Consider the following 12,918-nt stretch of genomic DNA (forward strand, 5'->3'; position numbering starts at 1 on the left):
CATAGACGCAGTTGCGCAATTGATAAAACATTGAGTCCCATCCCCATCCGCAAGCAAGTTAATTCTTTCTCCACCTACTTGTCCTCTCCTCTGCCCCAGTCAGTCTGCAAAAGTCCATATTACGGTATATAGATAGTATTTGATTCTAGCTGTTATAGTTTCATTATACCCATATATTCTACTGTTTTCCGGATGTTTTTCATTTTCAAGTAGGACCCCCAATACAAGGCCTTGGATTTTGACAAGACAAGTTACTTGAAGTTAGTCAGGAATCAGGATTGGGATATGGGTTCGTTTCAGGTGGAACTGCATTTCCCAAAATGCAATAGGTAGGTAGAGGCTCTGGCTCGGCTCAATGTGATTGGTCAAATTATCAGGGAGTATGATGACGGCATGACGCTAAAAACATGCGCAGCAGCGCAGTTACTGAACGATACATAACCTTGTGCATTTATTTTAGCTGCCCGCGTCCCTGTCGTGCAAAATAACAATTTCCAATGACATTCTTTAGTTAACATTAGTCGAAAATAATGAGCAAATACATTTTTCCAGTTTCTGTTTTTGGATCAGTCATTGGGTTCGCTGTTTTATTGAAGTGAGTAAGCGCATGGGTCTATATGTAGTTGGTACATTTGACTGGTGGCAGTGGTGGCATCATGCTTCATACTTTGCCCCTTTGATTAAACTGATTGAAAGCAAGGCTAATAGGCTATGTTACTGTGTTACAGCATACCCTATGTCTACGTCTACGATTCATATAATCTAACTTGACGTAATATTTCTTAATTTGTAGGAACCATGTCACTGGAGGTATGTGTCCTAGCAAGTCTACTATTAAAGGGAAGACTGTGATCATAACAGGGGCCAACACAGGCATTGGAAAAGAGACAGCCAGAGAACTGGCACGAAGAGGTATGGAAATACATATATGTTCATGACGTATAATGTCAGTTACAATAGGGTGGGGCGGTGGGCATTGTGGGCGCCTCAATATAAAATTAGACCTACATTTACCCATTAACTTTAATAACTTATTGTTTATGGCCATATCTGGCTAGTCACAAATCATTTATACCAGGGGTCTTCAACTGGGGGTCCGGGACACCTAGTGGGTCCTCTGGGTTTTTCATTATTTTTTATTAACCTCTTGAACCCTCTCATCCTTTTTATGGGGGGACCATTTGCCGAAGAGAGAAGATCTCACAAACCCATCGCGATGCGTTTTGAGCTTGTAGAAGGTTTATGTGGTTAAATGTCATGGCGATGAAGGTGATGTCATACGAACAAGTATGTGAAATCTATGAAACGGTTATACGGCAAAACAAAATGTAGTGTGGGTTCCCTGCATCTCTCAGCTAAGGGGTCCTTGGCCTGAAAAACATTGAAGACCCCTTATCTATACGTACATTAGTTATTTGATATTGACATATGACATATGGTCATTAAAACACATGTTTGTATGATTTTCTCGCCCTATCTAACACACCTGATACTGTCACGGCAACAGGAGGTCGAGTCATTATGGGATGTCGGGACATGGAGAAATGTGAAGCTGCAGCCAAAGAGATACGTGGGAAAACCCTGAACCCCCACGTATATGCGTCTCACATTGATCTGGCTTCCATTAAATCTATTCATCAGTTTGCAGAGAGAGTCAAACAAGGTGAAGGCCTGACACAATTATTACATAATTGCCTAATCAACATTATTTGAGATCAGTGTTTCCCCTAGCCAGATGTTGTGGGTGTGTGTGTGTGTGTGTGTGTGTGTGTGACGTGTGTGTGTGGGGGGGGGGTGCTTTCATGCATCAGACCCGCTACGTGTGGCCCACCACAATAATGCATATACCTGTAGGGGAAACACTGGAGATAATCGCAATATAACAGCTTTTTACTCCTTTATTTGTTTATTTTTCTTGATGTATTGTAGAGGAGCAGCGGGTGGATATACTAATAAACAATGCAGGGGTGATGCGATGTCCCTCATGGAAAACAGAAGATGGTTTTGACATGCAGTTTGGTGTGAACCATTTAGGTATGCTCTCTGAAATTATTAGAGTAAGGATTCAAGGAAGCAAGATGTCTAGTGTACAAATGTAACAAAAATGTACTTGTAAGGGTCCATCTTGGTTACATTTGTATATTCTCAGAGTTACAAATGGAAAAGGATTGTACTGTGTGTAGACGCTTTGATAAATAAAATGAATAGAATATTGAAATAAACTTTGATAAAATGTATTGAATGTGACCTATTCAGCACCAGCCTAGCTGATGAACAAATCTCTTTGCATGAAATATACCTATTTGTTAATATTTACACATGTGTGTTAAGTATCCCTTTTTTATATAAACGTGTCTATAAGTAAACTCACTCATATATCCCTGACACCCTGTCCAACACTGGAAATGACTACTGCTGTAAATAGTACTAGTAGAGTAACAGCATTGTGTATTACTTTATTTCAGGACATTTTTTGTTGACAAATCTCCTGCTGGATAAGTTGAAAGACTCCGCCCCCAGTAGAGTGATCAACCTGGCCTCGCTCGCCCACATTGTTGGAGAGATTGACTTCAGCGACCTGAACTGGGAGAAGAAGAAGTTTGAAACAAAGAAGGCATACTGCCAAAGCAAGCTTGCAAATGTTCTCTTCACCAGAGAGTTAGCCAAGCGGTTAGAAGGCAAGTCTTGTGACTCTCAGCCATGTGGGTGTGTGCGTGTAGGAGTGAGGCCTAAAGTATATATTCCTGTTTTATAATCACAAATTGGAAGTCTCTTCATAAATATTACTCATGAAGATGTGTGTGTGTGTGTGTGTGTGTGTGTGTGTGTGTGTGTGTGTGTGTGTGTGTGTGTGTGTGTGTGTGTGTGTGTGTGTGTGTGTGTGTGTGTGTGTGTGTGTGTGTGTGTGTGTGTGTGTGTGTGTGTGTGTGTGTGTGTGTGTGTGTGTGTGTGTGTGTGTGTGTGTGTGTGTGTGTGTGTGTGTGTGTGTTTGATAATAATAGGTACTGGAGTGACTGTGAATGCCATACACCCTGGGGTGGTTTCCACAGATTTGGGGAGACACACTGGCCTCCATCAATCCCAGTTCTCAAGCTCGGTACTGGGTGAGTAACCTGCTTCTTCACTAGTATAGTTGTTTGGTTTTGAGAAAAATCCACATTCTCATTGCCTCTGGGCAAATTAATTGTAAATATGCTGCATTAAAGGAGAATTCCATGCTAGAAGGCTTTCTTACCTTTGTTTTTAGTTGTTACGTCCCCACCAAAGAGGTCCAGGTGTTATTTTGTGCAAAAGCTCATTATTGGCTATTTCCCCTACCATAAGCCCTCAATGAATTTAATTGCATTGCATTGAATTGAATGGGGCATTGGGGTGTTGTGCTAATTCACTTATTTAGATGGAAATAAGCGAATTAGCACAAAAACCCAACCCAGATTGAGGGCTTATATTAGGGGAAATAGCCAATAATGCACTTTTGAACAAAATAACACCTGGACCTCTTTGGTGGGGACGTATTTACAAATAAAGGTATGAAAGCCTGAAGTTCTAGCATGGAATTCTCCTTTAACACAACTACTCATTTAAACCTAATCTCATAGGACTCAATATTGAACATTGTCCCATCTGTTAGAGTAGTCATTTCACTTCCAAACCTTTCATCTTCCTTAGGTCCATTTTTCTCTCTACTGGTGAAAGGGCCAGAGCTGGGAGCGCAGCCCAGCATCTACCTAGCTATTGCTGAGGAGCTTGAGGGACTCACAGGGGGCTACTATGACGTGATGACATTAAAAGAACCAGCACCCCAGGCCCTTGACCAGGAGGTGGCTCGGAGGTTGTGGGAAGTAAGTGCCAGGCTAGTGGGTCTGAAGGAAGAGAAGGGACAGGCTAGCAAGCCCATGCCACCACCACCAGATGACAGAAGTACAGCTCCACAAACACAGGGACAGAGCTTGCAGTCAAATGGACCTCCAGTTAGTTAGTTTGTAGTGCAGTAGGCCTGAGCTAGCAATGAATGTCAGACCTGTAATAACAAGACAATTGTTTGGTACTTCATATGTTCCTGTATCAGGATGATTTTGTTCAAGTTGTCTTGTTCAAGTGTGATAAAATCCCTCTTTGATATTGTTTTTGTCCTGGACTCAATGAGAATAGAATATGGCATTGATATTTTTAAAAGACATGCATTGTGCTAGCTATCTTATCAACTCCATATCTGTAACCAATTTGAAGAATTTAGGTTGAACATGAACTATAATCATAATCAAACAAGGAACATGCCAATACAGTGCAACACAATTAAGTCCTACAAAGTAACTAGTTTACCATGTAAATATCAAACCTGGCATCAGTCTGAACAACATGCCATCTACAGTAAATAGAGTCTGCAGTCCTGACTGAGTGGGCGGTCATTACATCAGGGAGAACAATCTATGATGCTTGGAGCAATGGTCAGGTATTCTGTGAAATTCTCTGTCTACCAGCACGCCCATTTCCTATTTCTATTTCACCTTGGTATCAATACTCATTTAGGCATACGTGAATATATTCACATATGCCTAAATGAGTATTGATACCAAGAACAAGAACATATATGTTCTTGTTTCTCAGGTCATATTCCCTATATGGACCCACAAAGAAATGTTTGTCAGATAAATAAATATATTTATAGGTATAGTTATTTAAAAATCACACCAGTGTGAAGTGAGGGGCGCTTAATGTTTAACTCATGTTGATTAGGTGATGTAATGGTCATGTAAAACAAACGGTACAAAACAAACATTAAATTATATTATTGTTAATTGCATTTAAGTTCTGTGTTAGGGACAAGATGATGACGACTCATCATGCCTGTCTCACTTTGCACTGAGGAAAAGCCAATATGTACTGAAATGTTTGCAATCTATGCACCTTTGCACTGTTTGTAAAGCCCTGTAATGACATTTAAAATCCAGAATATCTGCTTATTCTCTAGCTGTTCTGTGTTCTCAGTCCACATTCCCTTGCATGTGATACAAACCTACACAACAGTGCCACTTGGGAGGGAACTATGAAACTACAGTTGAGTAGGTTAGAGGAAAGCCTTGATTCATTCTATCTACTGGTATTGTTTGTGGAGTTTCCGAAGTTCATGAACCGTGTATGAATGATATCAGTTACACAACAACTCCTGTTTTTTTTTTATTTTAAGAAAGGCCAAAAATAAGTTACTAACATGTGCATTATTATCCATATTCTATCATGGCATTTAGGAAATATGCTGCTATTTCTTTTGCTTTCTGTTTTGGCTTGTGTAGCTATGACAAATTATAATAAAATAAATGTGAAAAAGATACAGTACGTTCTTTGTTTTATGACCTGTAAGTAAGCCTGTGTTGTGTTGTAAATATTGTCATTAGACTACTTAAAATTGAAAAGCTTTTACACAGACCAAAAATAGGGAAATGTTAGCATAGCTGCAGGCTTTACTGCAAACTGTGCAACTCAAATCAACTGAGATATAGGCCTATCTCTTTCATGGGACTCCTCACTCATGTCAATAAATCCCCAAATTCTACAGCTCTAACACAAGGCCATTCGTTATACTAATGCACACAGATGAACATCGACCATGTGAAACAGATAGTTAGACTGTTTAAATTGGGGGTCAGTTTACCACTATAAGGATCCTGAGTGGTGCCATCATTATTATTGGAGACGAGCTTGATCAATATCAATGAGTTTACCTTGGCTCTCTTGCTGGGAAAAACAGACCATTACTGTTGTAAACGTCCTCGACTTTAGATTTATTCTACATGAACAATTCCCAGAGCATCTAAGGTGCACTGGTCCCAGATGGTCAGTCAATAGGCTGACCGTCATCAATAGGCCTAAACGAAAATATTATGACTTTCAATGTTTAGGGGATATAATTATTTTCTCTAGAATGTTTCTGAAAATGAAACATGACAATAGGCTTAGCTATTTGATAAATATGCATGCTGTCAAAAATTACCTTGTCCATGAACACCTATCCTGTATCCCCTTGAACACATACATAGCCTACTACACCACAACAGAACTTCATTACCCATAATGCATCACGATTTATGATTTGTGAACTATGGTCCAAAAAGTGTCCAAAGTACACTAATGTTTCGTCAAGTGTGTTCTCAACACGCTCGTCAAGTCATACTTTAGTATGAATTTTACTTCCGGTCAATGGATTTCAAATTAAGATAGAAATTGACTAAAACAATAATGATGTGACCTTTGACCTAACCAAAAAACCTACAACAAATGTAAATAAATGTCTGTTCTATTAGGGAAATATGAATTTTAACATATGCCTACATTGTATTTGGCATACAGTACAGTAGACCTATATATTTGTTTTTATTCCAAATCTTTATCCCACAATTTTGTAACACCCAGTGTCAATTATCTAATGTAATCCTGGAACTACAATCCCTCTGCCAACCTGGGGAGAGCAACGGACAGACCTCATGCTTTCTTCAATGCATGCGGTCCAAGCCGCTTCTTTTTACCTGACAGGGGTGAGTTTCCCCGGTTGGACGTACATGTTATTCCAACCAGGCGACAGCATTACCGACTGTGCCACTGTGCCCCCTCAGTAGCTGTGGGGTCAATCGGTCCTACCTCAAATAGACACCATCCTAGTGTTTTTAAAAACACTATCCTAGTGTTTTTAAAAACACTATCCTGGTGTTTCACTGTTTTTTAAAACACTATCCTGGTGTTTTTTAAAACTATCCTGGTGTTTTTAGAAACACTATCCTGGTGTTTTAAAAAACACTAGGATAGTGTTTTTAACCCAGGCTAAAAACACCAGGATAGTGTTTTTAAAAACACTATACTAGTGTTTTTAAAATTTTCAATACTCTAGAGGGTACTCTTATTTTGAAGAGATCGTCCACCGGAAGTCTTATTTTTGCTAATACTCTATGGTTTCTCTATGGTTTAGATTTCCCAAAAAGACACTGGCTGTATGGCCAGATTGACGGAGCAGAAGCAAGACAGAAGCAACGATTTGTTTTCATTGTGGTAACAACAACAAGCTGTATATAAACGGTCAAGAGTGTGTCGTCTTCTGTCGTAGTATTTGATCGTGTTTTTTGTTCTGTCAACGGGAGATTGTCGGTGTCCTGCGCCTGCTTGCAGGAGGTAAAGTGACCTGATTTGTGCAACTGAACTTACAAGTTATACCTTTTTTTAATTTGACCTCACCGTGTAGCATTCTACACACTGGTATAAATAGCTTGAATAGTTTTTTCCACCGAAATCAGTTTATTTCTTTTAGAAACGTAAAAATGGCAGAGCCACAAGTAGGAGAGTTAATGCCAGAGGATGTTGACACAGACGACTGCATGACTTCATACACCCACATCTACAGTCCAGATCTATTAAAGTAAGTATTTAGTGCACCACTGCACACAATTGCACACAATTATTGTTGGCTATGGCAGCATAATGAAATAAATAACACATTTGGTCAAATGTGAAAAGGTGTTACTTATGAATTAATGATAATGTATGCAATGTCACTTTTTTTTAGGGATCAAGTTGCTTTTATAACTGGTGGAGGATCTGGAATTGGTCTACGCATAGCTGAAGTATTCATGAGGTAAGACCTTTTGCCTTTGCCTCTCTGCTGGGGCAAGTAGTAGTACTGCACTATAATTGATGATTACCTCTCCTCCTCAGCACTCTACTTGTAGAATGCTATTTCCGTATTGCATATGCTACAGAAACAATTGACAATTGATGGAACATTTTGTAGTTTTCGCTTTCCAACCAAATTTGAGTATTGATGACATATAGTGACATAGATTACAAATCTCACTTGTGCATTTTGTACTGTAAAAAGCCCCTTCATCCATGTGGCACCTGACTTTGCCCCCAGGCTTTGCTATCTGAGAGCCATGCTGTTGTCTCTTAGCTTGTACAGGTTTGAAGTTATGTAAGATAAAACATACCGGTACCCCCTTTGTTAGAAATACTAGCTCACGCTTAAGTGGATGGAGATTTTTTAAGAGACTTCCTTAGAAGAAGCTATACAACAAAATCTGCAGAGTTAATGTAACTCTGGAAGTGTAAACACCTACCATGGATTTGATTGTGTATAGTCATTGCAAGTGCAACATGACTATTTGCCCTGTTAACCTTTTACCGCTTGATACTCAACCTTTCCTGCACCATTAGCAGAAATTTCACCTGCGTGCGCACCATTATCACCTTGTGGTTATCATAAATATTCACAATGGTCACCTGACCTTTATCCTGTGTGTGTGTGTGTGTGTGTGTGTGTGTGTGTGTGTGTGTGTGTGTGTGTGTGTGTGTGTGTGTGTGTGTGTGTGCGCGCGCGCGCGCTGTATATACTGTAGATGGGCGATTTTCACAAAATTACTGCTTGTCTGTCACCCTACTTAGTACTTATCCAATCTGCTTAAGTACTACATTCCCTTTCCAGCCACTTTAATTATGCCTTTTCACATGATATATATTTATTTTGATAGTATTTACCTCTTGCCTTGAGCCTAATTTATACTTGTCGCACAACAGTGCCACTCAACAAAAATAACTATTTTCTTTTAAATTTATACTGACTAAGTATAAATTAGTCTTAACGCATTTTAAACAGATTTATTTTATGTCTTTCAGGCATGGCTGTGACACAGTGATAGCCAGCAGGAACTTGGACAAGCTCAAAGAGGTCACTCTTACATAAATTCGGGAATATATAGGTAAAAGTTTTTATGAAGCTAGTCTGACTCATTGTGACCCTGTCCATCCCTTTAGGCAGCCAACAAGTTATCTGCCGTGTCAGGACGCCGTTGTCTCCCTTTGTGTATTGATGTCAGGCAGCCAGAGACGATTGCTGCTGCCATGGAGGAGACACTGAAAGAGTTTGGTCACATAGACATCCTCATTAACAGTATGTAAATGTAACTATCTTTCTGTTTGTGGTAGTCAAATAATTGGGTGGGACTCTCGAGCTTAAACCCACACAGTGACACTTGTCACTAGCATGTTCTTCATTTTACAACACCCCTATAATAAAAACATAATGCTAAGGTTTCCCATATGGCAATTAGTGAAATGTGTTTGGATCAAGGCTGACTTTTGAAGGTTTTAGTTGAATCATTAACTTTATAATCAAAGCTGCATCTATTCTTATCTCCTATCTTTACGTAATGCAGATTCTCTCCAGAATTACACTATAGATATAGAATAGATGCTTAATTGCAATATGACATACAGCTGATTGTTATAATTATAATATACTGTTCTCTATTACATGATTTGGGGGGTTTAACTTGGTAATGATTATGATTATGTAAATTCTTTGAAAGATGCTGCTGGGAATTTCCTCTGCCCCGCAACCTCCCTGTCCTTTAATGCCTTCAAGACTGTCATGGAGATAGACACCATGGGCACGTTCAATACCAGCAAGATGGTTTATGAGAAGTGGTTCAAGGTACTGAACTTTTCATGTCAGTATACTTGTGCATGCATTACATTGTTTCGATTATTTTTATAAGCATCTGTGTGGAGATTCTCCTTTTACTCTGAGAACAAGCTGGTTCATCTCCTGTGCAACACTGGTCTGGAATTTCAACCATTGGTGCTATTTATTCTGATAGATAGTGATTGTCCCATCATTGTTTTGTGCAGGACCATGGAGGCAACATTGTGAACATTTCAGCAACACTTGGCTACAGGGGGCAGGCCCTCCAGGTGCATGCTGGCTCTGCAAAGGCTGCCAATGGTAAGAAAAAATAACCACTTTATTTTCATTATATTATGTAAAGTTATAACTAGAAATACCACATCACGGTTGTATGCCTCTTGCCACTTGCCATTTATATAATTGTATCTCTCTGTCCAGACTCAAATTCTATACGGTATGTATATTGAATAAAGGCTGAAGAAATTGAATAGTGACCATGTTTTTGTTAGGCCACAGTAATTGACCACCTACTTCGAATCAGCGCATCCTTGAGTGCAAGTGGAAATGTATTCCAAATATCATGAAATTATAGGAAAATAAAATTGCCACATCCAATCTTGTTATTCTTGAACAGGTTGAATGCCTACAATGTACGGCGGTCTAATAGCCTAGACTGCCTAAGTATAGAGTTACCTTTGAACAGCCACTGCACCAACCACTAAATTGCTTGTCATGAAAATCCACTTTAAAAAGGTGTAATCGCTTGTTGTAGTAAAATATTCCGAGGTGCCGATCACAACAACAGCCCGGACGGGGGCGCTCGCTGCTAAGCACCTTTCCCATTGTAAACAATAGGGACTGAATTTCCCATAATTTGCACGCCGGCGTGACGGACCTTTTTGCAATGACGTCATCAAAACGCGTCTTGACGTCATCAAAACGCGTCTCATATCCCATTCTGTCCGGTGGATTGCCGTGTGACTTAAAACTGATTAAAAACGTGGATTAAATAATGAAAACACAACTCGGGCAACTCGCGAATCGCAGGGAAAGTGTTCTACAATTAATTAACTTGGGCAACTCGTGAATAGAAGTCAAAGTGTTAAATATCATGAAATTCCCTCAAGTTGTGAGATATTGTGTTCATGAGATTGGGACAGATATGAGGTCACAGTGACCTTGACCTTTTGAGCACTTACAAGCGGACATTTCTGCTCATGAAATTCCCTCAAGGCGTTCGTGAGATAAGCTCCAGCTATCTGCCTGTGGGGGCATAAGAATAAGATGGAGAATCCTTCAAAAATAACTCGGTTGTCCATTTCCTGTCTACAGATGCCATGACCAAGCACCTGGCTGTGGAATGGGGTCCTAGTGGCGTCAGGGTCAACACAATAGCGCCAGGTCCTATCTCTGGCACAGAAGGCTTCCGAAGATTGGGTGAAGATTTGCTTGACACTATAATATATCAGTGCAGTGGAATGATTTTTACTGTCATTCATTTTACTAATGTTTTAATATGTAAAGACTAGAGATGCCAACTATGTCAGATTCTTTTTTAACTCTTTATTTTAGGATTTTTTTAATATGCAAGACAGACAAAAAAGACAAACAAGACATACAATAGGACAGAAACATCAGCAGTAAATAAAATAAAACTGAGTAAAAACAAAATACAAAAAAACAAACTCTGTCCATTTCTCCCATCTTCTTTCATCCAGCTCTTTTTGCAGTCTTAACGAATAGGTCATCTGTTCTAGGTGATGCAGTTGTTTCACAATGTTGATAAAAAGGTCGGCAGTAGGACAGTTCTTTTGTAACCAGTTTCTTGTAATAGCTTTTTTGCTTGCTACAAGTAGAATCTTAAGTAGGTAGGAGTCAAGATATTGTTTCTTGACAAATGGAGAGTTACTGGTTGTAGCCTACCGTTAATACTGTACAATATACATATTCTACTTGCTTTTGTTCAGAATGGATTTTATTATTAGTTAAGTCAAGTGGCTAGTAAATAAATAGACCAACTAATTAACTTAAAAGTTAAAACTTTTGCTGAACTATGTTTAAATCCCTCAAAGGCGGCCCTAAGGGTGAAGCTGCTGGTGCGTTCCGGTCCATTCCGCTGCAGCGGGCGGGCAACAAGACCGAGATGGCCCATGGTGTTCTGTTCCTGGCCAGCCGGGCCTCGTCCTATGTGACCGGGGCCATCCTGGTGGCGGATGGCGGCGCGTGGCTGACTTCTCACAATGACGTGGCCATGCTGTTGGGTATACTCTCCTCTAAATCCGCTAAACTCTGAACCAGGCCCCTCCTCTCCTCCTCCTGAACACAGGTGTGTAGGAGGAGGCGGAGCTTGAGGTCTGTACGAAAAGACGATGTGAAGAATGGGAGAGAGTGTTCTGGTGAATAGCATCAGTAAACTATAAATTGATTCTGAAATCAATGAGACTATTGTTGTCCTTCTTTGCAGTCATCTTTCTTAAAGTCAGCCTAAGCTGAGGAAGTTTACAGAAACCTGTAGTTACTGTATTTGATGTGAAAACAATGTGACATTTGCTCATCTATTTGTCTTTCTTTTTTTCCTTTTAGGTTTTTGGTCAGCTGAACAAAGACACAAGTAAACAGAGAAGTTGATATTGCAAATCAGAAACCATCTGTAAATCTAATGTTCTGTTGATGGTCTTCTCAACCTAATACTCCTATTGTAAGGTTAAGGGGTTAGAGAACATGAAAACGAAAGTGTCATCTACACCATAGGAAATATTTTGCATTGTGTGTTAATTAGAATGTTGGTGATGGACCAAATATGAATGAAGTCATGAATAAGTCAACTCTCACTGTACTGTCCAAGTTAATAATCAATTCAATCTTAGAATATAACTTACTCTTCAGTGATCTAGCTTGTAATTATGCACATTATTTGTAATTCTTTTACTAAAATGTTCACAATCTCCATGAATAAATATTTTATAATTACAGTGAATAATTATTGTAGTTTATTGCATTATCACAGATAATTTGGTCCGCCTGTGATAGTCTCAATGATAGTTTTCTCAAACTGTTGAGTGAGATAAATGGTTTGACCGATGAGAGGCGCTACTACACACACACACACACACACACACACACACACACACACACACACACACACAATAAATCATTGCATATACAGGCTTTTATTTCTCCTTTTGCAATTATTTGTTCAAAGTGACAATTTAAACAGGTGGTTTTAATCAAATAGCAGGTTATCATTATGACAACCATGGGCAATGAGCTGTGCCATATCATAGGGCATAACACGCCAAAAAGGTAAACAGCATGAAAGTACAGTAAAGCATTTAGGCTAAAAGGATAACTCATTGTATGAGTGGTCGTATTCAATTCACCAACAGGAGTCAGGACATAGAATAACATAATATATATCATCAACAAATAAATAAGTAGGTCTTGCAAGATACCTCTCTTATAGTTTTGGT

The 12,918-nt window shown here is 39.4% G+C and overlaps 2 protein-coding genes across 5 annotated transcripts; both read left to right on the top strand.

The window, feature by feature from the left end:
* The first annotated feature begins 444 nt into the window (after positions 1-444).
* On the top strand, positions 445-5,310 carry LOC308332684 (retinol dehydrogenase 13-like). Its single transcript, XM_080788692.1, has 7 exons — positions 445-595; positions 794-912; positions 1,508-1,663; positions 1,930-2,034; positions 2,466-2,678; positions 3,003-3,104; positions 3,670-5,310. The coding sequence occupies exons 1-7, from the start codon at positions 531-533 to the stop codon at positions 3,978-3,980; spliced, it is 1,071 nt and encodes a 356-aa protein (XP_080644818.1). The 5' UTR covers positions 445-530; the 3' UTR covers positions 3,981-5,310.
* Positions 5,311-6,958: 1,648 nt separating this feature from the next.
* decr2 (2,4-dienoyl CoA reductase 2, peroxisomal) lies at positions 6,959-12,420 on the top strand. Of its 4 annotated transcripts, none has more exons than XM_080788455.1 (9): positions 6,959-7,405; positions 7,553-7,621; positions 8,659-8,710; positions 8,797-8,932; positions 9,351-9,475; positions 9,673-9,766; positions 10,781-10,885; positions 11,521-11,774; positions 12,032-12,420. In XM_080788455.1, exons 1-8 carry the CDS (start codon positions 7,308-7,310, stop codon positions 11,739-11,741), a joined length of 900 nt encoding a protein of 299 aa, XP_080644581.1. In that variant the 5' UTR covers positions 6,959-7,307; the 3' UTR covers positions 11,742-11,774; positions 12,032-12,420. The 4 variants fall into 4 exon arrangements, with proteins under 4 accessions (XP_080644581.1, XP_080644582.1, XP_080644584.1 ...); XM_080788456.1 differs by having other exon boundaries at positions 11,521-11,709; XM_080788458.1 differs by having other exon boundaries at positions 6,959-7,161; positions 7,284-7,405; positions 11,521-12,420.
* Positions 12,421-12,918: the final 498 nt, after the last annotated feature.

The sequence above is a fragment of the Protomyctophum bolini genome, assembly GCF_963924005.1.
Source record: "Protomyctophum bolini genome assembly, chromosome: 18".
NCBI classification, from domain to species: domain Eukaryota; kingdom Metazoa; phylum Chordata; class Actinopteri; order Myctophiformes; family Myctophidae; genus Protomyctophum; species Protomyctophum bolini.

Excerpts from the sequence above, each read along its gene's own strand:
- LOC308332684 (XM_080788692.1), top strand. The coding sequence starts at position 531 with ATGAGCAAATACATTTTTCCAGTTTCTGTTTTTGGATCAGTCATTGGG. Across the intron at positions 596-793 it reads GGGTTCGCTGTTTTATTGAA|GAACCATGTCACTGGAGGTA; the intron begins GTGAGTAAGCGC and ends CTTAATTTGTAG. Across the intron at positions 2,679-3,002 it reads GTTAGCCAAGCGGTTAGAAG|GTACTGGAGTGACTGTGAAT; the intron begins GCAAGTCTTGTG and ends TGATAATAATAG.
- decr2 (XM_080788455.1), top strand. The coding sequence starts at position 7,308 with ATGGCAGAGCCACAAGTAGGAGAGTTAATGCCAGAGGATGTTGACACA. Across the intron at positions 7,622-8,658 it reads ATAGCTGAAGTATTCATGAG|GCATGGCTGTGACACAGTGA; the intron begins GTAAGACCTTTT and ends TATGTCTTTCAG. Across the intron at positions 8,933-9,350 it reads CATAGACATCCTCATTAACA|ATGCTGCTGGGAATTTCCTC; the intron begins GTATGTAAATGT and ends ATTCTTTGAAAG.